General features: G+C 39.7%; 1 protein-coding gene across 1 annotated transcript in view; it reads left to right on the top strand.

Moving 5' to 3' along the window:
• Mrc1 (mannose receptor C-type 1) overlaps window positions 1–26,078 on the top strand; it is a 95,214-nt gene that overhangs the window by 35,684 nt on the left and 33,452 nt on the right. The window contains exons 7-12 of the mRNA XM_057788047.1: window positions 1,349–1,534; window positions 12,872–13,029; window positions 14,710–14,820; window positions 19,038–19,153; window positions 22,414–22,562; window positions 25,351–25,550. Coding sequence (XP_057644030.1) covers window positions 1,349–1,534; window positions 12,872–13,029; window positions 14,710–14,820; window positions 19,038–19,153; window positions 22,414–22,562; window positions 25,351–25,550 — 920 coding nt within the window. The remainder of the gene's footprint in view (window positions 1–1,348; window positions 1,535–12,871; window positions 13,030–14,709; window positions 14,821–19,037; window positions 19,154–22,413; window positions 22,563–25,350; window positions 25,551–26,078) is intronic.

Raw genomic sequence — 26,078 nt, 5'->3', positions numbered from 1 at the left:
CAACAATGAGGATGTTTAACACTGATTTATGTAAAAAATAATGGTTCTGTTTGGCTTGTCTTCTATAAGTGTGGTCTCTATTCTTTCCTAGTTTAGAACACAGTGAGGATAGCTAATTTAGTATTAATAGTATTATTATGGTTTCTGCTTAATAAAGAAAAACCCAACAAAACCTATGTGGTTACTTTGATTCATATACTATGACTTGCTTAAAACACCCTTGTGGCAAATTCAGGTTTTGTCCCCAAAGTTTCTGAACCTAAATTGCTTTCATGGCCACTGTCATGGGTGGTGTCTTTTGGGAGTGAATAAGTGGTGTTGGGTCAATTCGGAGCACAAGTGGCAGGCTCAGCATATGATGACTGCATAGGTTCCCTGGCGACCCTCATGTCCACACCCTTCCTATTCTCTACTTCAGCTCTTCCTCCTACCAGGACTATGGCTCTTTCTCTAGCAAATGGCAGTCTCCTTAATGTCCATGGGAACAAGAAGTATTGCAATTTTTTTAGAGGATGGATCAGTCTTCAGGCTTCCCATTGTTGAATAGTGTATCACAGATGTGCATTTCAGGATTGATAGTGATAAGGACAGATTAAATGAGAGGATCTGTTGTGTAGTCTAGTTGTAAACACAGATTCTAAAAATAGAGTTCTCATTTGTCTTCACTTTTATTATTCCTTTATTTAGGCCCTGACATTTGAACCTAGGACCTCTCGCATGCAGTAACATTGTGATGATTTCATCATCCCTTGGATTCATTTTATTTTTATTTATTTTTAATACAATATTTTTACTGATTATTTGAGAATTTCATACAATGTTTGTATCCTATTAACGTTTGCTTCCCATTCCTCCCAGGTCTACCCTCCCTTCCTTGTGCCTTCCCTCACAAAAGAAAAAAAATACAAGTCCAGTTTGTGTTGTCCATATACTTTTGGAACATGGTCAAACTCCCAGTGACCAGATCCTTAAAGATAACTGAGTCTTTTCCCACACCCCATCCCCCACCAGGAGCCATCAACTGTGAAGTTCCATACCTTAGCATCTTTAGCACAATTAGACTCTCTTCAATGGCTGAATGGTCTAAGGCACCAGACTTCATTTTAAAGTAAAAGATGTCTCCCCACTCCCAAATCACCCTTTTAAATAAAAATAGAATATTCCTTTCCCATTTATCCTTTGTGAATGTGTATGCCATAAAATGAAGAATGTTATCTTTATGTTTACAGTTGTGAAGTATTACATAGACATAAAATAGAATATCTTACATCTAGGGTAGCTGAAAATATTGTTCCAAATTTAAACAAATTTCTTTCATATGCTTTCTAAACTTCTTTTTCCCTTATAGCAAGTGATGTCCCTACTGGCTGCCCTAGTCAGTGGTGGCCGTACGCAGGTCACTGCTACAAGATCCACAGGGAAGAGAAGAAGATCCAGAGATACGCCTTGCAAGCTTGCCGGAAGGAAGGCGGTGACCTGGCAAGTATCCACAGCATCGAGGAGTTTGACTTCATCTTTTCCCAGCTAGGATATGGTGAGAAACTTCCCCTTGACACTAAGCCCATTGTGGTTGTCTCCTTGCCACCAATCTCTCGAAATGTTTAATTAGTTTAAATTGATAGTCGATTGACAATATAAATTTAAGTAGATGGTACTTCTGCCAACTAAGATTATATAGATTTTAAATAAGTGTATCTATCATTAATAAATTTAACATTTTCTCTTTATGGGTAGTTTTCAATATTATTTCCTCACATGTCTATACTTGGGGATGTCTGTGTTTAGCCTGGTCACAGCATAAAATTTGGAATTGTGTGTGTATGAGCTTTTGTCAGGCCAATATTATAGCTCACAAGAAATGTCCATAAATGAACCATCTCAGACTCGGGACTTTCTTTTCTTTACTGAGGTGTCTGTCACGCAGAGTAAGAAGTGGGTAACTATGAAAGGTGCTATCCTAAACTTTTGAGAGAAATTTACATCTCAATTTTAGGCAAATAGTTAAGGCTCTATGGAAAATGTAGAGAACCAGAAATAAGATACTAGATGAGCCAAATGACGTGGGATCACGTCTGAAGAAAAGCAGGCCGAGAGACAAAAGGACAGGCCCTCCCTTCGCAGGACCTGCTGATGAAATGATGGTTATTTTCATCTCCCACCGGTGGAGACTGCTGAACAGTTGCAGCTCTTCCTAATTCCCACCCAGCAAAAACAAGAGGGAACAGACGATGGTGATGGAGGGCCTCGCTTCCTGATGCTCATTGCCTGAAAAGTTATCAGGGTGCAGGGAAAGCAAAAGCTTTAAGCAAATACATGAGGAAAAAGACAGGAGGATCAGAAAAATATGCCAAAGACACTATCATTCCTGGCACCAGGCTCCAGTGGAAATATTTGCCTCTGAAAACCTGAGTGAGTGTAGTCTCGAGGCTCGGAAGGGCGAGGGAGATAACTCCATAGGTTGTAGCATGAAGAGGATTCCAGGTTGAGCATAAAACCTAGTGCTTCTTATGCTTCTCTTTGATGGCTTCTCCTCCTCTTCCTTCTCCTCCTCCTCCTTCTTTGTTTATTTATTTTGTCCTGTTCTGGTTTGTTTGTGTTTGTTTTTTTAGTATTCTTTAAATGCCTGGTTGTTTCCTAAAAATAAATGAATAAAGCTAGGGTATGGTGGTCCTCCTGTAGCCCTGATGGTGGACAGATGTGGACATGCCAATCCCTGATAATCAATGAGTAGTCAGCCTGGCCTACTCAGCATGTTAGTTGATGGAACCCGAGGAAGGACACCTGAGTTTGTCCTCTAGCCCTATATTCATGAGCGTGCACATTTGCATGATCATATACCCCTCCCCCCACACACAAATAACCCTTGAAACATGTAAACAATGTCTTAATTATTCTGTGCTCACATAGCCTGGATTAAATGATGGAATTGTAATCACAATGAGAGTATCTAAGTAACAGTCACTTAATTTTATCAAGACCTATTGGGAAGCTTGCAAATGGACTAATGTAGGAAGCAGGTTAGTTGAGACACAAAGAAATGCCAGTCCTATTCTGTATGGTTTGGCAAAGCTACAGCAGAACCATGTATTTTTATTGCCATAATTATTTCAGGAAGCTGAATGACCAAGGCTTCATCTCAAGTCAGCCTGAGGATGAAGGAATGAGTCAGAGAGCTTTACATTGAAAAAGGGAGTTATGGGGAGCAGAGATGGCTTAGCTGTTAAGAGCATTGTTATTCTTTCAGAGGACCTGGGTAAATTTCACAGAACCCAGAGAGCAGCTAACAACCATTTGTAATGCCAGTTCCAGAGGATAGGATGCCTTTTTCTGCCCTTAGTGGGGATTGTATGCACCTGGTATACAGACATACATGCAGACAAAACACTCCTTCACATAAAATAAAAAATAAATACGTCAAAAAAGTTACTAAAAATAAAGTATTTAAACTATACCATTTATGCTATTTTAGTACAGTGTTTCCTTATTTAACAGAATAAAATAGTCTTGGTAAAAGTTAAGTTATAGAAAATTGAGATTATTGCTTATAAATGAAAGCTTTTCAAAACTTCTTTTTAGTTAGTTGAGATAGAATCTTTTATTAGTCATATTAGATTTATTAGTCATAGAATCATTTTATTAGTCATAGAAATGAAATAAGTAGATAATCTGGAGCCTGAGCATGAAGGGTATAAATACCAGTTCATACAATTTCTTTGACTGATTTATGAAATTGATTTAACAACTTGAAACATACGCCCATGTATGTGTATTTGTAGAATATTAGTAGAATTGCAAACAATCTAACAGGAAACAGTTTAGTAAGAAAAATGTATGTGGGAATGCCATAAAATAGCCCAACTCTTTGTAAACTAATAAATTAAAACAAATACACATAGAACAGTCTCACATATAACTGTGCAGCTTTATGTGGTCCTCATCCTAAGTTCTTGAGGGCATTGAAGACTTTCTGCAGCCTGCGTTTGCTGCTCAGAAGCTCCTGATCTGCCAACTCAAGGGAAAGGAAGAGGGGCCCGTTCTGTCACAGTCCCCATGCTTCAGGATGCTGGAAACATCTGTTCCATCTGGCAGAAGTTCACTTGAAGACTTCTTCAAAAGTTGATTGACAGCTTTTAGGAGGAACAAATCAGCCACTCAGGGAAATTCTTGTAGGATGTTTTTTTTCATTTTCTACCAAACATCATTTTTTTAGTATAACTTTGAAGTCCTTGTCTTTTACCATTCAAAGATTAGAACCAGAGATTACAATGCCATTTGCAGTTAAGCAAATTAAACAGATATTGAATTGTGTAGCATCTAATTTTTTGAATTTGGAAATGTTATTTTGTAGCCTGAGCTCCTCAACCATTTGTTTCGTTATTGTTGTGACATTTATATCTTAGGTGTGTGGCTGTACATAGAGTTAATAATGCCCTCCAGAGAACCTCAAGATAAAGTGATCATATTTTAGATCTTTGCTTTGTTGTGAGTTTAGTCTGAACTTTTTAGTTTTGCAATATTGTACAGTGTATTACACAATGTTTTATAATGAAAATTATCAAATATGTTTTTATTTATGTAAATAAGTGTCGAATATCAGTTGGCAGCCTATCTCTTTAACATTTTACTTTATGTGTACGTGTGTTTTTCTTGCATGTATGTCTGTGCACCACTTGTATCCACAGAGGCCAGAAAAGGTTTTCAGATCCCTGGAACTGGGACGATAGCTTGTGGTGGCGCAAATGAATGTAGACAGATTATATAGATATATACAGCTTTAATAAGGAAATAAACTTACAGGACCACAGGTTCCCGCGGTGTACCGGAAAAGCGGAGCAAAAGAAAAAGGGCTGCTGGGCTCACGCCCGGCAGATTTATCCGTAAACATTAGCCCGAGGCGAACACGCCCCCAATGGGTGGGGCTATGTCCCTACATCTCCCCCTTTTGTCTAAATAAGATAGAACCAAACCAAATACAACTATATACAATAATAACAAATAATAAATATAACAAACAATATTGAGAACAAAACTTTTGCTAAACATTCTATCTCAAGGAGTCTAAATAACATAGAGAGTAACTACAATTATATAATCTTCAACTCCGTCAAAGATCTGAGAAGGGAATAAATATCACTTAACAATCGAGAGATATCCAAAATGTGCAACAATTGACAGAGACAACTGACTACCTGGGCAATCACCCAAAGTCTCGTTTGCAATGTTGAGTCAACCAACTTTGGCTAAGGCCTAACATAACTGGCATACCATTATTAAAGGCAAGGAACTTTCTTAGGACTATCCTACCCTGTCTTGGCAAGATAAGACAATCCTGTTTCATCCACTTAGGGATATTCTGTATCTTTGTCAGAAGTTGAGGTATGGGCTTTTCTTAACCCAAAGGCCAGTTCTGCCAAGAAGACAAGCTCCCAGTGGAGTGTCTTTGGTGCTCAACGTTCTCTCGGGAGTAGAGTGGTGTTGCCAGGAGTAATTGTGTCTCTTTGGCATAGAAATTTTAGGTTAGATTAAAGGCCATTTTCTACAGCTCTTCGAAGAGGCTGAAGATCATACTATCTATACTAAATATAATCTCTATGTAACTAAAAGACCTGATAAACTTAAAAATAAATATGACAAACATATAATTCTCAATACCTATCTAACTTTGAAGACTAAAAGAATAAACAACTGTGCAATATATGAAGACAATGATCTTCAACTGTAAACAATGTCATAGTATCAGAGGTAGAAATGTACAATGTAATATGGTAGATATATCAATACAATATGGACAAAGTTATAAGCATACTCATACAAAAATAGAGGTAGGAACACTCATATTCAATATTTAACATATCAATATACAAGAAACAGTACCAGTACAATTTTCTATAGACAGTAATTCACAAATACCAATCATCCCAAAAAACCAGTTACCCCCTTCTTCTTCCTCTTCTTCTTCTTCTTTTTTTTTTTTCCAAAAAAAAAATATCACCCCATCCCCTCATCCCTAAACCAACCATTAAAAGATGTCCCCAACCCTGAGGGCAAACTCTGTTGGGAGAGGGGATGCCGTCCTCTAAGATTGCTTCTAGCTGACATGGGGGCGACGTTCTTCTTAGGGGGTCCTGTGAAAGCAAATGATGGTAAAATTTCCAAATTAACCTTTGACCTAAGAAAATTGTAACTAGTCTCAGAGCGTTTTGAGAAGGTCCGACCAGAGTGTTGTCAAAAATGTGCACCATTCGAAATTGTCTCTTGTAGTTGGTACCAAAAAACAGGTCTAATATTAGCGCTTTAAAAAAAAAATCATGACGTCATAAAAACCAGATGGAGTTGATGTTGTGGGGCCCCATCTTCATCCTGGAAACTTCAAAGATTACTGTAGGAAAATTTGTTGCTTGTTATGGGAAATTTAAACATTAACAACAAGGACATATACTGACATATAAAGAAAGACACAGATATGAGGAAAAGCAAAGAAAGTTTAAGACATATATATATATATATATATATAAATTAATACTTACAGAACAAGTCCCTCCATCAGTAATTAAATATTAGGGGTACCTTAAATTCTTTGAAGATGGGTATTTTCCTGTGGAGATAAGAAGAGAACCCTGCCCCCAACCTATTTGTATTACTTACCATCAGTATGATTGCCATCCATGTGATTGAATTGTTATTTATCTTTCCCAACTGGCTTCTCTTCATCAAAACGAACCTTTATCAATTTTGATGGAATCCACAATTTTTCCTCACCTGTGGAGACAAGAGCAAATCCCCTTCCCCAACGCAGCACATCTCCTGGCTTCCATTGTGAGGTCAGCACATCCTTGAAATAAACTGGTTGATTTAGTTCAGTAGACTTTTCCATTATCCAATGTCTTTCTGCAGCCGATGTTCCCTTCTCATTAGCGTTGAGGAAATTCAAGGTTAACAAAGCATTATGTAACCTATTTCTGGGGGTGTTTTCCACCCCTTTCTGTTTGTTCAACATATCCTTTATAGTTCGATTTGATCTTTCTATGACTGCTTGACCTGTAGGATTGTATGGTATACCTGTAACATGCTTGATATTGTAATAATCAAAAAACCGTTTCATTTTCCTAGAGACATAAGCAGGACCATTATCTGTCTTTATTTGTGTAGGTATACCCATGATAGCCATGACTTCTAATAAATGAGTGATAACTGAATCAGCTTTTTCTGAACTTAAAGCCGTTGCCCACTGAAAGCCTGAATACGTGTCAATGGTGTGATGAACATATTTTAATTTTCCAAATTCTGCAAAGTGGAACACATCCATCTGCCAGATTTCATTCCTTTGGGTGCCCTTTGGATTAGCCCCTGCAGGCAGTGGCGTTTGGTTATAGAAAGAGCAAATAGGGCATTTCTTTACAATCTCCCTAGCTTGTTGCCATGTAATAGAAAACTCTTTCTTCAAACCTTTGCTATTAACATGATGTTTTTTATGAAATTCAGAGGCTTGTAGCACACTACCAATCAATAATTGATCAATTTCTGCATTACCTTGTGCTAGAGGACCTGGCAGACCCGTATGGGATCGGATGTGTGTTATGTACATAGGGCAAAGCCTGTTCCTAATCAAATCTTGCACCTGTATAAACAAAGAGGTTAGTTCTGTATCATCAGGTATAAATTCAGCAGTTTCAATATGTAAAATAACTCTTTCTGCATATTGTGAATCAGTAACTATATTAATAGGTACTTTAAAATCCCTTAGCACCATAAGAATGGCATATAATTCTGCCTTCTGGGCAGAATCATAAGGACTTTGTTCCACCTTACCCAAGTCTTCTGATTTGTAACCTGCCTTCCCTGATTTATTGGCATCAGTATAGAACGTACGGGCTCCAGTTATTGGAGTATCACGGACGATTCGAGGAAGGATCCAAGAAGTTCTCTTTATGAAGTTAAGCCTCTTGCTTTTTGGATAGTTGTTATTAATGTCTCCCAAGAAATTAGCACAAGCTCTTTGCCATGGTTCATTATCTTCCCATAATTTCTTTAGTTCATCAGCAGTGAAAGGCACTATAATTTCTGCTGGGTCTATGTCTGCTAGTTGACGAAGTTTCAACTTGCCTTTTATAATTAACTCAGAGACTTTTTCTACATAAGTTTTCAGTTTCTTACTTGGTTTATGTGGTAAAAAGATCCATTCCAAGATAATATCATCTCTCTGCATTAAAATTCCTGTAGGGGAAATTTTTGACGGTAGTATGACGAGAATACAGTCGAGCTCTGGATTTACCCTATCCACATGTGCCTGTTGTAATTTTTCCTCAATCATCGTCAGTTCCTTTTCTGCTTCAGCTGTTAATTCTCTGGGACTGTTTAAATCTTTGTCACCATCCAAGGTTTTGTTCAAATGAATTATTAGATTAGGTGTTATCCCAATAGCTGGCCGTAGACTGGAAATGTCCCCTAATAGTCTTTGAAAGTCATTAAGAGTCCGTAGGCGATCTCTCCGAATTTGTGCCTTTTGTGTCTTAATTTTTTGTAAACCTATTTTATAACCTAAATAATTAACAGAATCTCCCTTCTGAATCTTTTCAGGAGCAATTTGCAATCCCCATTTTGGTAAAAGTATTTTTATTTCTTCAAACAGTCTGTTCAAGGTATCCATGTTTGAATCGGATAACAAAATGTCGTCCATGTAATGATATACTATCGATTTGGGAAATTTCTTGCGTATTATTTGCAATGGTTGATTCACAAAATATTGGCACAGGGAGGGGCTATTTAACATACCCTGGGGGAGGACGGCCCAGTGGTACCTCCTCGAAGGTTGAGAATTATTATAAGTAGGCACTGTGAAGGCAAATTTTTCTCTATCTTCTTTTTGTAAAGGTATAGTGAAAAAACAATCCTTTAAATCAATAACTATGAGAGGCCATCCTTTTGGCAATAAAGAGGGCAAAGGAATTCCAGATTGCAGAGGGCCCATAGGTTGAATAACCTTGTTGATAGCCCTGAGATCTGTCACCGTTCTCCATTTACCTGATTTTTTCTTAACCACAAATACAGGAGAATTCCAAGGGCTGGTAGATTCTTCTATATGTCCAGCATCTAATTGCTCTTGTACCAACTGTTCTAAAGCCTGTAACTTTTCCTCAGCTAAAGGCCATTGCTTTGTCCATATTGGTTTCTCAGTCAACCATTTTAAAGGCAAGGCTGTTGGTATCTCTGAAGGGACATCAATTGCTTGTTCTTGTACAGCCCGAATGGCCGGTTTTCTCCGTTTGTAATATCTTTTAATATTATCCCCAGAAATATAGGCTCTAGAAGTAGCAGGAATGTTAATTTGGGTATTCCATTGTTGTAATAGGTCACGACCCCATAAATTCATTGCAATATTGGCTACATATGGCCTTAATTTTCCTATTTGTCCCTCTGGTCCTATACATTCAACCCATCTCGTGCTCTGCCTTACTCGAGATAGGGTTCCAATTCCCAGGAGCTGAACATTTACATTCTGAAGAGGCCAGTATGGATGCCAAGATTCTGGGGTAATGATACTTACATCCGCACCTGTGTCCAGCAGGCCAGTAATAAAAATGCCATTTATACACACTCTCAGCTTTGGTCTTTGGTCATTTATAGAAGTTTGCCAAAACACACGGAACTCATCTTTCTGATCATTATTGCTTGTAACAGTAGGCATGGGGCTTTCTAATTGTCCTGACGAGTCACGTTCTCTGTAGTAACTGGAAATGACTGAACCATGTTTGCCATGGGGGCCTGTGAGGCCCCCCCTCTCACGTTTCCCGTCTGTATCAGGTTGCCTTGTCTATCTCTTGTAGACCTGCACTCATTCGTCCAGTGTCTGCCCTTTCCACATCTTCTACATAAACCTGAAGGCTGAGTCCTCCTATTTCTGTTATTTCTAGAAGATGCATTATTATTATTTCTGAAAATCCGTTGTCTACAATTCCTTTTCATATGACCCATTTTGCCACAATTAAAACATTTGGTATTCTGATGTCTCCTTTTACCATTGGAAATTGCTTCTTCTACCCATGCTTCAGTACCATAGTCAAATGTATCAACATCTAGTGTATGCAAGACCCATTCTTCTAATGGCGCTGATCTGAGCTTTAAAGGTCCCAAAATCCTTTTGCATTCCACATTTGCATTTTCATAAGCCAAAGTCTCGATCATTATACGTCTTGCTTCTGGGTCAGATATCCCTATTTGTACAGCTTTAGTTATTCTTTGTAAAAAGTCACTAAAGGGTTCTCTTTGACCCTGTTTAACTCTGACAAATGATTCCATCCTCTGTCCTGGGTCTTGCACCCTGTCCCAAGCCCTTAAGGCTGCTGTAGTACACACAGAGAGTATGTTTTCATCCAAATTAGCTTGTTCCTGAGGCTCAGAAAATAGCCCCTCTCCCAAAATTTGATCTATGGAAATCTCAATTCCCTTTGCTCTTTCTTGCTGTTCTAAAAGTCTAGCCTCTTGCCTGATTAAGCATTTCCATTTCAATTGCGTTCCACTCTCAAGGACAGCAGAGCTCAGTTGAAACCAGTCATTGGGCGTGACCTTATTCGTGGTAGCCCAAGATCTTAGCATCTCTTTAACAAAAGAGGCATTCATTCCAAAAGTCATTACAGCCTGTTTAATTTCTTTGAGATCATTCATACGGACAGGTTCCCATGTATCTTCCTTGATGACCCTAGGGTTTCTGGAACCAACTACTTTCTCAGTTGTTACAACTGGAAAGGCAGGTAGAACTGTAGGTAGAGCTTTGTGGGAATTGTCCCGGAGGGATTTACCCACAGATTTAGTTAAAATATGCCTTTCTACCTCTTGCTCTTCTTCCTCAGAATTTAGAAATTCCTCAATCTTTTCAATTCTATTCACCATTGCCTTCTTTAATGTCTGAATCTCCTGTCCAGAATTATGTTCTAAAGCCTTCATTGAGGATTCTAAAGTATGAAGTTTGTCCATTAGAGATAACGTCTCATCTTTGGACATAAGTTTTATAGCATATACCGTGCCTTCTTGTATAGATAATCTTTCTGTCAATCTGTCATAAGCTTTAGACAAAATCCGATTGTCACATTCAGCAGTTTTGATTCTCTCAGTTAATATTTCTGTTCCTACTGAAAGGGACTGAAGCTTACGATCCAAATCAGCTGTTCCCTCTTCCATAGTAATGAATTTCTCCTTAACATCAGCCTGTATCTCTTCTAAATTTTTTTCAGTTTGTCGAGTTGTGTTAAACAAAGATCTGTTCTCTGCCTGGAGAACTTCAAACTGATTTTTGAGAAGATTGTTGTCATTCTCAATTGTTTTTAAGCGTTCATCCTTGTCTCGTAAAGACTTTATCATATTTCTATTATCAAACCATACAGTACCAAGGAAAACTACGAATCCCAGAAAGATCCATATCTGTGGGCTGACAGACACTTCTTGTAAAATCTCCCACATGGTACAACTGAAAAAGCTGTTAAAGTCTTGAATGGTAATGTTTTCAGACATTTTTCTTATTTATAAAAGAAAATTATGTACCTGTAATGAAGTTTTCCTGCCAGTGGTGGCTAAAGAAATGCACCTGAGTCCACATGGTCTAAGCCAGAGCCGGTCTGAAACAATTAACTCAAAACAAAAATTATTGTACTGCCTGTTAAGGGAAGGGGTTGGTGGCTTTTACTTCAAAACCGCGGGTGCTTCACTTAAATCAGGCAGTGAGGGTTTGGAAGAAGCAGGGAGCTATTAACTGCTCTGTGGGGGGTCGCTGCTCTGCGACTGTAGTGGCCTGGAGTGGGGGAAGGGAAAGCGAGCAGGGAGCGCGCTGTAAATCGCCTTCCTGAGCTCAGGCAACTAGCCGGGAAAGGTGGAGCTTGCGCCCCCCCTGTGCCGGGTCGGGGGCAAAATAGCCCGACGTTGGGACGCCAAATGTGGTGGTGCAAATGAATGTAGACAAATTATATAGATATATACAGCTTTAATAAGGAAATAAACTTACAGGACCACAGGTTCCCGCGGTGTACCGGAAAAGCGGAGCAAAAGAAAAAAGGGCTGCTGGGCTCACGCCCGGCAGATTTATTCGTAAACATTAGCCCGAGGCGAACACGCCCCCAATGGGTGGGGCTATGTCCCTACAATAGCTGGTTATGAGCTACTGTGTGTGTGTTCAGAACTGAACCAGGGTTCTCTGCAAGAGCTAAAAGTGCTATTAACCACTGAGCCACCCCTCCAGTCCTTTAGAGGGATGCTGGGAACTGAATCCTCTGGAAGATCAACCAGTACTCTTAACCAGAGTCATCTCTCCTTCCCTACCTCCTTAATTTAAATTTCTATCACTGTCTAGATAATTTTTACTTGAAATTCAGTGATTAAACTTTTACAGAGGTACTTATAATGTTATTAATAGTAACATCCAATAAATCAGGAGTGTTGTAAAATTTGTTCTAAAGTATTTACAAGGTTTAGTATAACCAAGTAAGCGATAGTCAAGTTTAGTGATATATGTGATATATATATCAAATATAACCACACATGATACTGTATATACGTCATATGCATCATGATACATGGTACTGCAGTTCCAGAATGTAAATTATTTGTAACAATAGCCAAGGTTTGGTTGGGGTTCCTCATTTCATTTTTACAACTTCCATAAAATATATTACTGTAACTAAAAGTACAGTCACATTTACAGTGGAAAGAAAATGTTGAGAAACCTAAAACTGACACCATAATATATAGTCAATATCTATCTATTGCATGGTTCTGTGAGATCAAGGGAGCGTTGCTGAGTGGACAAGCCTAGTGCGCTCTTCTCTGATACCCTGCTTACTTTTGGCAAGTGATAAACTACTTAGGTGTTTTTCTTCCTGTGTAGACCCCCAGGACGAGCTGTGGATTGGTTTAAACGACATCAAGATTCAAATGTACTTTGAGTGGAGTGATGGGACCCCAGTGACATTTACCAAATGGCTTCGTGGAGAGCCAAGCCATGAGAACAACAGACAGGAGGACTGTGTGGTGATGAAGGGCAAGGTGAGGTTCTCTGCCGATGCCTGACGATGGTGCCGGGAGCCTCTTTTCTCTGCCATGATTATTATCTGTTGGGATTGATTCCATGGTTAATATACATTTAAGTTGTGCAATTCAGATTTAGTTTCTTTAGCATCATACAATTGTCTAGCAAAGTCAAGAAAACCATAAAATAAATGATACAAACAGTGGTTCTTAACGTATGGGTGGTGACTCCTTTGGGGGTCAAATGACTTTCAGAGGGGTCACTAAGCCCATCAGAAAACACAAATATTTACATTACAATTCATAACAGTAGCAACATTACAGCTATGAAGTAGCAGTGAAAATAATTTAATGGTTGGGAGTCACCCTAGCAAGAGTCTCAGCATTAAGAAGGTTGAGAAGCACTGTGCTAAAAGGTAGCATTAACTAATCACTAATCCGGTCTTTCTGCTAAGCTCTGAACTGTATACATACATGCGCACATGTTGTGTATGTGTATATAGTACTATTTAGAACATGATATATGTGTACACATTTATATATAAGCATATTATTTTATCCAATAATTCTGAGTTTTGTTTACATCTTCAACTGGTAGCTCTGAGTAGAAAATGTAGACCTAGTTGTTTCTATTTTGAGCCACATTTGATTTTTCAGATTGCATGCAGGCCTTGTTTTAAATGATTCATTCCATGTTTTAAATGTGATTGCAGTAATGAATGAGTATTTTTTGTTGTTGTTAATAGACGATAGGTATGGGCCTTGCTGTTTAACTTTCTTCCTCATTTGCATAGGGGATGATAATCCTATGCATCCCCCAAAAATGAAGATCTAAAAAGTTTGTGCATATATTATACACAATTCTTGGCTCAAATGTGCTGCTAATAAGTACTACCTTCTATTTTTATTATTTAAAAATTATTATAGTTATCTGAAATCTTGAGAGCAGAGTAGATGTGATCTGCTCAGTGTGGACAGGAGAAGCCAGAGAATAAACTGAGGAGTTAGAGGATGATGGGTGGGTAGCAGAGACGCCTTGAGGCTCAACAAACAGCAATGATGTTGTCTTAAGAGTAGAAGAAAAACATCTGCAGTTTATATACATTACTCTGGCTGTTGGGCTGGAAGCTGGATTGTAGTGAATTAGAGATGAGTAATTATAAAAATCCTCAAATTAAAAGAAAGAGAAGGCGATCTTAACTTGATGTGTCCAGGAAGTAGGGATGGTAGAATCTTAAACAAAGTGGAAGGTTGAAATTTGGATCTCCAAGGACCTTCATCATCCAGGGAGAAGGAATGAAGAATGCAATAATTTCAGGTTTGCTTTAAGTTTGGTTTGTTGGGGCAAGATGTTTTCTTGATGGGTTACATGTGTTTGGTTAACTTTAACAAAACCAAGAAGGAGGCTGTATACAAACCATCAGTGAGCATCATGTTTGAAGGACCTGGAAGTATTTATGATTTTTCTTCAGCTCCTTCCACAGAGTGGACTTGAATGTTCAAAATTACAGTCTCTTTATACCTGTGAAGTTAGAACCAAATATAATGCTTACGTGTAAGACGTGAATTTATCATTTGTTTGCAGATGCTAGCTTCCCCTAGCTAGCACGCAAATGGCCTCAGATTCAGCACCAGAAGGAATCAAATGTAACAAGGTCCTAAAACAGATAACTGTTTATTTTTCTTTTTGCTCTGTAGGATGGATACTGGGCAGACAGAGCCTGTGAACAGCCACTTGGTTACATCTGTAAGATGGCGTCACAAGTCCATGGTCCAGCCTCAGAGGAGGCCGAAACAGGCTGCCGGAAAGTGAGTACAGACCATACACAGTGACTTAAGGTTGCCATTTGATACAGTGGGCTTTATTTTGTAGGGCACACAGTGCTTATTTACCATCAAAGACCAACGTTTCAACTGTAAATATCCACTATCTTTCTGTGTCCGATAACCTGTCCTTCTTGAAGTTTTCTTGGGCAGTCTCTGAGAGGAGAAGTCCTTGGGTCCATTGAGAATGTTGTGAGAACTGGAAAGAAAACGCAATAAAATGAAGCCCAGAAGAGCCTGGGGTGGATGATGGAATGAAGATAGGTTGTGAGAGAAGTTACTATTCAGGAATGGGTAGTCTGTGATCCCATGGGCAGTTCAGAGCATTTCCAGTGAATTATCTTGAATGCTGACATGCTGATAGTAAGCTATCCCTGGCTACTTTCCTACTTAAAGTGCTTTGGATGAAGTATCTTCCAAGGAGGAAGCTTTTCTGGACATTACTACAGTATGAGGCAGGTTGCCTAGCCTCCAGCTTGTGTTGAGTAATTCGGTTAAATAAAATCACACGAGCCCATGGTGTATGTGTCTCGCCTGCATCTGCATGCACAGATGGGGACACACACACACACACACACACACACACACACACACACACGATGATAGACAGAGACAAAGAGAGAGAGTTATAGGAGACTGAAATAAATCATCTTGAAAACGATTTCTAAAAGCATAAAGAAACTACAGACGTAGTTTTGTAGGCGTATGGTTATTGTTTTCCTGTCTGCTGAGTAGCTCATCTTCCTCTTTTGTCCTTTCTCACTTCTCCTGAACTGAAGGCGAAGTGAGAACTAATGTTGTTTTCAAGAGTGCGCTGCTGGGGTCACATCACCCAATAGCAAACAATGCAAGACAAGAACGTATGGTGTGTAACTTGGCGTAGGACGAATAAGCTGGAATGAAAAACAAAGCAATTAGAAAAATCCCAGCATGGGAGAGATGCATGGAGGGTCTTAACAATGATCAAAATTCATCCTAATTTTGTATTCCAGAAAGTTTAGCCAGAGAAGTTATAAACATTTCTTTTCTTTTGATGTGTGTGCATGCTCACATGGATGCACATGTGTGTGCTGCTGTTTGTGCTGTGTCTTGTGTGCACATGCGTGTGTGGAGGCCAGAGATCAACTTGGGTGTCATCCTTTAAGTACTATGTACAACTGTCCCCCTCTCTCTGTGTCTGTCTGTGTATGTCCTCCCGTGTGTGTATGCCCCCTTCCTCTGTGTGTGTGCATGCCCATGCATGTGTATGTGTGTGCATGCGTGCATGCATGTGTGTTTTAAGATGGAAATTTTTACCGGCCAAGAGCTTGCCAAGTAGTAGGACTAGGCTGGTTGGCTAGTGAGCACCAGGGCTCCACCTGTCCCTCCACCATCCCAGCACTGGGATTACAGCCATATCCAAAGCTTAGATAATATGTGGGTTTGGTGGATGAACTCAGGTCTCCATGTTTGTGAGGAAATCACTTTACAAACTGACTATCTCACACCCTCCCTGTATAGATTTTTCATCAACAGAGGCAAGGCTAGCATCCAGGCCCTTGTCTCCAAGTCAATACATTTTGTTTCATTACCAGCACACTTATGGTCTTTGTGTAATATATATATACACATGTAAGAGATTATATGCCATTGCCATTTTCTGACATAAAGAACACATTACTTCTATATACTTGATATTGTATACACATTTCCTATCAGTCGCCACATATGCACAACCTGATAATCCAATTCAACCATTATATAGTAATAAGAAAGTAAGGAAATAACTTATCAACACAGTTATTCTTAAGTTCTAATAAATATACAGGAAAATTATAGTCTTATTTAGAAAGAACAGGAACCTAGTGCTCAGAGAAACCCACGTGGCCAGATTCAAAGTTGATGGCATTTAATCAACTCTTTGCAATATTCTTTTAAGATTGCATGTAATAAGTATAAAATATATGACATAGCTCAAGATAGAATAGTTGAATGAATGTCCAAACCAATTAGTTTTAGGGAAAGAAGCAAGGAAGGCAAGGACTACTGCAATGCTCAAAATATTGAGAATAGCCTGACTTCCTTGACCAAAAGTGTACTTCTTACTTCAAAGTCAAATTTTTTCCTACACATTGGCCTGTCTGGACTGGAAACATCACTATATCATGAATCATTGATAATATTGTGAAGGTGGCATAAAAATTAAAATTTTGTATTTTTATGTTACAGAATAAAAAGGGAAAAGGAAAACACTGGCCATCCATAGTGACTTCCTTAAGAAGCTGGGAAGACCACAGGGAGATATAATAAAGCACATTTTGTACCAGGGCATGCGTGATACACAGGCTTCTTTCTGAGAGTTTAAAACTAGAAGTCCATTATACTGAGCTAAAGTTCCGTGTTCTTTTTCCTTTTGGGTAGAACATGCATACATGTTTATGTGTGCACATGTTTGTGTGCATATGTGTATACAAGAGGAGGCTATTCAGCAACCTATGGTATCGTTAAATGAGAAGGGTTTCTCCACACTCGTTTTTTGTTTACTTGTTTTGTTTCACCATTTTTTCTTTTGTTGAAAACAGATTCTGCTCTCATACAATTTCCCATGCCTCTACTCCACGCTGTTCCTCTCCATGCCCCTCCCATTCAGATCCACTTTGTTTCTGTCTCTCATTAGAAAAGGACAGGCTCCCAAGAGATAACAACTGACCATGACAAAATACAGTATAATACGATGAAGCAAAAACTATCATACCAAAGTGGGATAGGCAAACCAGCTGAAGGGAATGAGTCCCAAGAGCAGGCACAAGAATCAGGGACCCATTCTTCCACACACTCAGGAGCCCCATGAAAATACTAAGTAAAAGCTATATGCAGAGGACCAGGTGATGACTCGTGTAGGCCCTGTGCTTGCTGCTTCAGTCTCTACGAGCTCACAGCTGCCTCGCTTAGTGGATTCAGAGGACTTTGTTCTTCATCCCCTCTGGCTCTTACATTCTTTCTGCCTCCTCTTCTGTGGGATTTCTGGAGCTCTGCGGGGAGGGATTTGATGGAGAAGTCCAACTTAGACTCTCCTTCTGCATAAAGTCTGGCTGGCGGGGGGAGGTCTCTGCATCTGTTTCCATCTGCTGCCATGGGAAGCTTCTCTGATGATGACCCCACAGTGCTTCTTGAGGCAAGTTCTCTGCCTGGCCTGGAGCTCGTTAAACAGACTGAAGTGACTGGTCAGCACCAGGGATCCACCTGGTTCCTCCTGGCCAGTGCTGGGATTAGGAGACCCAGAGTCCTGAAAACACTAAACAGTTACTCTACCCCTGAGATTCATTCCCCCACCTTTGGTTTTTCTACAAGGTCCTGCTATATTTAGCCCAAGCTGACATCTAACTTCTAAATCTCCCAAGTTCCGGCGTTACAGACATACCTGAATGACATTTATTTTGAAACTTAATATCATTCTCTGGCCTCTAACACCCCAAACAGATAACATGCCTATTAATTGTTGTGTGGTTAGAATTTTCATTTTCTCTTGCCATAGAAGAAGCTCAAGCACTGTGCTATCGGGGGACCCTGCCCCCAGCCATCAGTCTGCATTTGATACATTCCTAGTCATCCACAAGCTTAGCTTTCAATTTAGGGTTTTTTTTTGGGGGGGAGGGGGTACCTGCAGAGTTCCTCTCTTCCTCTCAACTCTTGCTAAGAATTTAAAATTTTATTTGCATGATTTTATATAGTAGTTTGTGTACCTGAAGTGTGGGCAAGAGATGTCATTAAGTTATGTTGCCTGAGGTTTGATGCGCATTCTCCAGTGGCCAGGCAGCACAGTTTTGTGTTCATCCCCTACCTTTGACATCAGTAGACATCTAAGGTTACAGCTCCTCAGGTTATTTTCAGGGCTTATCTCATGGGAAAGAAATCCTAGGCTGTATCATTCAGTTTCTTCAGGCACCCGTCACATTCAGTGTCCCTTGGAGGATGCATCAGAATTCAGGGCAGCTTTCCCTGCATTTAGTGCCATCGTTTGCCGTGTGAGGAATGATGTCGTACTGTGCTCTTTGTTCTCATGCAGAAACAGTCTCTGTTTCACCTGATATCTTTCTGATTTGTGTTCCCTAGACTTTCCTGTTTACCAAATCATGTTGCCTGAAGGAATCATTTTCAAAATATTTTCTAATAAGTATGCCCGACAAATCTCTCATTTGTTTGTTACTTGGTGACATTTGTAGGGCTGGAAAAGGCATGGTTTCTACTGCTACCTGATTGGACACACCCCTTCAACATTCGCTGATGCAAACCAAACATGCACAAATGAGAAAGCTTACTTAACAACGGTTGAAGACAGGTATGTAATTATTTTTAATTTGTTCTAAGATATGTCAAATAGTGAAAAGTGTTAAAAAAGATGTAAGAATTACCATGCTATGAATTTTGAAGTGAATAATATATGATCTTGAGTCATGCTTTTTTAAAGGTGGAGATGTTGAAAATATTCTTATTTGGTGGCTTAATTGAAAACATTATGAAACTCCTTTGTTACTTTTATGAATCTATTTACTTAAAACATTATTTTAAGAAAGGGTCTTAATGTATAGCCCTGGCTGGCCTGAATTTGCTGTATAGATGAGAGTGGCCTTGAACTCACAGATAGTTGGAATTAAAGGAGTGAACCAACAGGATTGGCATCAGTTTATGGCTATTCTGCTGGTTGTATGTTACAGATTTAGTGTTTTCTAATCTGTTAATTGTGAAAATTTTAAAGCAAAAAAAAGATTTTTTCCTGAACACCCCATTTTGTACTTTTGCCACTTGTTTTGTGGAAGAAAGTAGCAGAGAAAGCACACACCAGATCACACGTATGTTTTCCTCATGCACACTCACAATTCCATCAATTATATAATCTCAAAGGTGTCAAGACTTCCCTCACCACCCAGCAACAATCCTTCAGTGACCCTAGCCCAGGATCTTCTAATCTAACTCAGTTCCTACACTGTCTGCTTGGCAATGTCAACAGACCCCGCAGGCCAGCGGTCTAGTCCTCCAGGTTGAACTTTACCCATGCCAGGCCCAGGTTGCAGCCCTAAGCTGTTTTGCCTGCATTCCCGAATGAACGGCTATAGAAAGACATTCCTACAACCCAGCACTGAGTTCTGTTCACTTGTTTGATCATCTCAGAGAACTGTGGGAAGCACTTAGACTTCCTGATTTTCTTAAAGGAGAGGACCAGGAAGAGGGCTCAGTAAATATAGTATTCACCACACAAGCGTGAGGACCTGAGTTTGGATCCCCAGCACCCAGGAAAAAGCCAGGCATTGGTCAGGCAGCCTGGATGAACTGGTGAACTCCAGGATCAGTGAGAGACCAGGTCTCAAAGCACAAGGTAGAGAGAGATTAAGGAAGATGGCCAGTGTTGATCTCTGGACACACAGGTGGACGGACACACAGGATGAGGAGAAGGTGCATGGAGATCCCATCTCCTCTACTGTCTCTCCACCCTCCAGGAATCTCCACCTGCTCAGTCATGGAAAAGCTTTCTGAACATTGGGCTGTTAGAGAGACACCGTTGCTTGAGGATGCTTGCTGATAGACTGAGCAGGGGAACACAGCACATTTCAATATTCTTCTGTGTCTCACGCAACTTTCCTCTCTCCAGGGTCTGGCATGTAGACCCCCTGGGACTGATAGTGTGGTCTTATCATCTACTATTAAAGGAGACAGCTCAGAATTAAAGGCCTGAAATTATGACCTCAACCTTCCAATATATAACACAATATCAGCAAATAATCTACTAATTCTTTCGATTTTTTATTTTAGTTAACTAATTAATTAATCAATTAAGCTTTGCCTGGCTTGACCAAGAAAATCAAATAGAAAATAGAGGATTTTAAAAAAATGTAATTTTAACCTCTGAGGGCTCATCCATCTTTGAGATTTATTTACTTATTCTTTTTATTTACTCTTTGCAAAGCTTAGATAATACACTCAAACTTCAAAAATTTTAAAAGCTATTGGAGTTTCAATTCTTCAAAGCAGACTCAAAATCCACAGAGTCCTGCTGATGTTAAATATCCTTTGATAAAAATAGATATCAGAGGATTGTGTTTCAACTTGCACCTTCCTCTCACAGTGATGAAATGCTAATATAAACACCCGACCACAAGAACACAACTATGTCTTAGGACAGAGAAGGCAAATTCTTTAAGTACCGTGGGGATACATTCTGGACTGTGCTGTGATTGGTTTGTTAAAAAAATCACCTACAAGAGAATTATTCTTCATGTGTTCTCTGTGCTATTTCTATTTAAGAATTCACTGTCATTAAACTTGCATTTCATGTTTTTTTTTTTTTTTTTCTGGTTTTTCGAGACAGGGTTTCTCTGTGGTTTTGGAGCCTGTCCTGGAACTAGCTCTGTAGACCAGGCTGCTCTCGAACTCACAGAGAACCGCCTGCCTCTGCCTCCCGAGTGCTGGGATTAAAGGGCGTTTCATGTTTTAAAAAGTAAATTGCCCTTGTAGTTTTTTGTTTACTGTCTGTGGGTACCTGGAATTATTTGGACCATGGTTAAATAGAACGTCTGCTGGTTTTAGCATTGTCCACGGGCCTCTTTGTTCTCTCTGAGGCTCTCTATGTTCTTGAAAATTGAGTGCCTCTTCTCAGAGCCATTTCTGCCTGTGTTGTCTGTGTTGTTTCAAGTTTTTCAGCTAAGACAAATCTTTGTTACCTTGCCTGTCAAGGTGAGGGGGACAATAAATGTGATGGCCCCATTTGTAATTATCCTTGATAAATCCCTATTGATTAAATTCTATAATCAATAATTGAGCAGGGCACTTGGCCTGTGTGAAAAGTGGACTGATCGTTTCAAATGATTTTTAAAATGACTATAGTTTTCTCTTTTGTATTTTCAGAATTCCCTTAAATTTGGTGAAGGCCAATATGTGGGCCAGAGAAGGATGATTTGAGTCTAACTGAGTCAGCTAGATGTTATTTTTTCTTTACAAGCTTACATTTCCTTAGTGAAAAGATATTACAGTTTAAATGAGGGAAAGCTCTGATTACTGAGTGACTTCCTCCAGGAAGATGTGAAATGTCTCTTTACTCCAGATCACCAGATTCAGCTTGGTGAATCAGTGACGTCATGGGTGTTACCTAGAGGAGGAGGATGTGTGAAAGGTTACACACATGAACATGGCGCATTCATTGACAGCTGCCTCACTGAAAACCCATCCTAGCATGAAGCCTCATGAAAGCCGCACCCCTGATGCTCCCCGATCACCATCTAGGCAGCTCCATAGAGCATGCAGTTCTCCCTAGTGATGTTTATTGCTTCTATAATCTCGGGGAGAGGCCCTGCTAGTCTTGTAACTTCACAAATTCCCTGAGCTTCCTGAGTTTCCTTAGCTTACTGCATTAATGAGCTGCTGTCTCCTCTCAAGAGAGACTCTTAGAATCCAGAGGAAAGAGCTACAGAATAGTAATGCAGTATTTTTGAATTATTATCTAAACCATAGCTCAAACAGATAAGTGCAACAATTTTCATGTTGATAATATAAAAAACTTGCATAAATGTTTCTAAAGTTTAGTTGAATTTATTTATTTTTTTAAAGATACGAACAAGCGTTCCTGACTAGTTTGGTTGGATTGAGGCCTGAAAGATATTTTTGGACAGGACTTTCAGATGTCCAAAACAAAGGGACGTTCCAGTGGACCGTGGACGAGCAGGTGCAGTTCACACACTGGAATGCCGACATGCCAGGTACGCAAATGCTGTGTTCGGTGTGTCGTTCCGTCTCTTCCTTCAGCAGAGCCGTTGGTCCTCCATGCACCTTTCCAGATACAGTATGGAAGTCAATAGTGCTGTCAATAACCTTTACATTTCTTTTGCCTTTTGCTCCCACCCAGCTTGCAGCCTTATAGGGCAAAAAGGAGGGAAAAAATTAAGTAATTTGGGACTGGTGTATTTGAAAAGATGCAAAAGTCCAAGTACTCACAGATGTTCTGAATATTTGCCTAATTTCTGAGAACTCAAGGCTCTATAGAAAGTAGATGTAAAACTTCTCAGTGAGACTGGTATGAATATTAATGCACTTGAATGAGGGGACTAACAGGTTCTCATGGGGAATCATTATTCTAGTGTCTTTTGTCTATCTTTAGCCATTTTCATGCCTGGGATTTTCTTTTATTCTTCTAAGAATAACAAGGTTCATATAAGTATCTTTATTTAAAAGATGCAGAAATTGGAACTCAGAAATCATGGGACTAGAAATGTCCAAGCCTAGATTTGCACTAATCTGGGTAGTCATCAAGTCCTAGTTATTTGGTTTTGGACCAGCCAGCTGCCCTTACCTTGTGACTTGTTCTCTCTAACTGGAGATCGTAAGTGGCCTCTCTAACAGACTCTGAAAACTCCTTTATCATCTTCTTACACTGGCGTTACTGGTTAATGATCTCATTGAATATGACTTCACTCAGAAAAGTCAACACCCTTTACAGAAAACAAATCACTGTACCGGATTTGCAAGCTCAAAGAGGGATAACAGCTATGTGTGCGCTTGCTCCTTGGCCTGGTACATCACATCCTATTCTGCAGCAGTTCTTTGAATTTGCTTCTCAGTTTTGTGTGAGGAACACATGTGACTAATCAGATTATTGTTTGTGCAACTGATATTTGATTGTGAAATTATTAAACATTATAGGAATTGTGAGATTCCAGATCATGTAAACAAATGCATTTTTTTGTTTGTTTGCTTGTTTCACTCTTGGTGAAAGTCACAGTTCTTCTTATGTAGCTTTATTTTGTCTGTTACTTATTCACCAGAAGGATTCTAAGCGATGAACCCTGAGATGCCTGTAAAAATATTAATTCATTAAACTAGAGCCATAACTCAGCCATGACCACTGAGAATCTTGAGGACAAAGTCTCTCGTATACTCCAGAGTTAGTCTGGAACTCGCAGTGTAGCTGGTAGAACTCTCTATGGAGCTCACTGTGTAGGCTGGTCTTCATCTCAGAATTCTCCTGATCCAGTCTTCCATGTGCTGAGATCATAGCCCTGTTGGAAGGCATGGCTGACTGGTTGAGGTTGCAATCTCTCAGGGCCTGGTAGCTTTTTCCAAAAGCTCAGCAACATGGAAACCCCCTTCCAGCCCCCAGAAAAGCTTCCTGCTCTTTACCCAACCTTATCTGGAGGATGTCTGCAGACCCAGGATGCCTTACTTATCTCAAGGGTGACCCTTGACACAGTTCCCTGCAAATCCTCTTCCCCTGAAGATCCACATGGTAATTAGACAAGTGTTCTAGCCATTTCCATAGGACCCTACCGCCACATACAGAGCCTTGTGATAAGAGAGTGTCACTTAATGCGAATTAGGGCTTGTCCCCAGGCTCCCCAATCCTATGTATTATTCCTTATACTCTAAAATAAAGTTGAGCTGTTTTACCAAAAGCAGTCTCCCGGAGGGCTGTGCTCACAGCCCTGTACAAAGCTTTATGCCGCGGTTTCTGCCCCTTTGCCCTTGCAGACTGGTGGCTAATAGGGCAAGAGGGAAAAGAGGACCCCCACAGAGCCCTTCCACAGCATAGCCACTTGAAAAAAAAGATGACGTTTTTGGCTCAAGAGATGTTGGCTGAGTGTCCAAACGTTCAGCTTCAAGAACAGGGAAGACCTTTGTGTGCCTTGCCTGAGTATTGTGAGAGATGAACGACTCTTGTGATCTGCTGTCAGTTCCATTGGAAGACTATGGATGGAGGCGGTGGCTCCAGGAATCTGAAGCAAAGGCTCAGGTGTCAGGAACTTGGGGACTTTAGAGAAAACATTCTAGAAAAGATGTATCTCCCTGGAACTGGGATAATAAACCTTTAAGCATTTAATATTCTTTGAAAATGACATAAAAAGATTAGCTCCTCTTAGCAGTAAGCATATTGATGTTTTCAAACCTCTATGCTAGTTATTGCTACAATGATCACAAAACAGAATGTGTGAATGCTACCATGATCATGATTGGTTTTTATGGATTTCTTCATAATCTGCACCCCAGCTCTGCACAACAGAGTTTCCATTTTAAGATGAGGAAACGAGAGCTTGAAAACCTTATCCAAATTCTCCAACTTAGACATATCTTGTTTGAAAATCTATCACATGCTTTTGTTCTGAAGAATGAAATGACCATGGCAGGAGGAGGGAATCTTAAAAAATTAAAAAAGGAAGGAAGAAAGCTGGCAGAAGGGCAGGAAGGAAAATCCATTATGCTATTATTTTTTCCATTATAGCAGAAATATTTTATCATTAAATGTCTAAATGTGGGCCACCCAGCCAGATGTGAAAATATAAAAATGCGTTCAAAACTCCCTACACTTACGATGATCATTTTGGGAATATAGAACGCACAAAGGAAAGGTAAAGATATGGCAACACACTTTCCAAATGCTGCTTTCATTGTCACATGTAGGAATGTGCCATGCTACCTCCCTGCTCTGCCTTTCTTGAGCATGGCAGTTCTTCAGGAAAAACCCACTGATTGAGTTCTACTTTGTGTTTAATGCAGGAAGAAAGACAGGATGTGTTGCCATGAAAACTGGGGTGGCCGGTGGATTGTGGGACATTCTGAAATGTGAAGAAAAGGCAAAATTTGTGTGCAAACATTGGGCAGAAGGAGTGACTCGCCCACCAGAGCCCACAACAACCCCTGAACCGAAATGCCCGGAAGACTGGGGTACCACCAGCAAAACCAACATGTGTTTCAAAGTAAGTTTCACTTGCTAAACTAATAAAATATTTGAAATACTCAACAACTAAAAATAAAACACTCAACTCAGGTCCCACTTGCAGAAATTTTAATCTGGTTTGATTGATGGAGAGTGCCTTGGATAGATAAAAATGACACAAACAGAGGCCACAGCACAGATTGGACCTTTCCTCTGACATCATCTGCTTCGGTGTTGACTTTTCCTCTCTGCTTCTCCTCCATTTCTCATGACTTTCCAACCCTGTTCTGAGCTTGTGGTTTTCATTTTGGTGAAGAATTTGTTCCTCCTTACTGTAACTTCTGGTGTCTCACATTTGCCCCTTCTTCAAACCCAAGCTTTATGCTAACTTGAATGATAAGCTGGTCTATGATCATGCTGTGTCAGCATTACAGAGCTCCCGCTTCACTTCTTTGATTTAGCCCTTAACGACTATAGTGAAGGAAAATGTAAGTATTGCAAGTACGGAGCCCCTCAATACTTTAAAATGTATTCTGTCATTATTTCTATATATTCTTAAATTGAACCC

Source organism: Chionomys nivalis, chromosome 13 (assembly GCF_950005125.1).
Source record: "Chionomys nivalis chromosome 13, mChiNiv1.1, whole genome shotgun sequence".
Taxonomy (NCBI): Eukaryota; Metazoa; Chordata; class Mammalia; order Rodentia; family Cricetidae; genus Chionomys; species Chionomys nivalis.
This window is presented reverse-complemented; position numbering and strand designations above follow the sequence as displayed.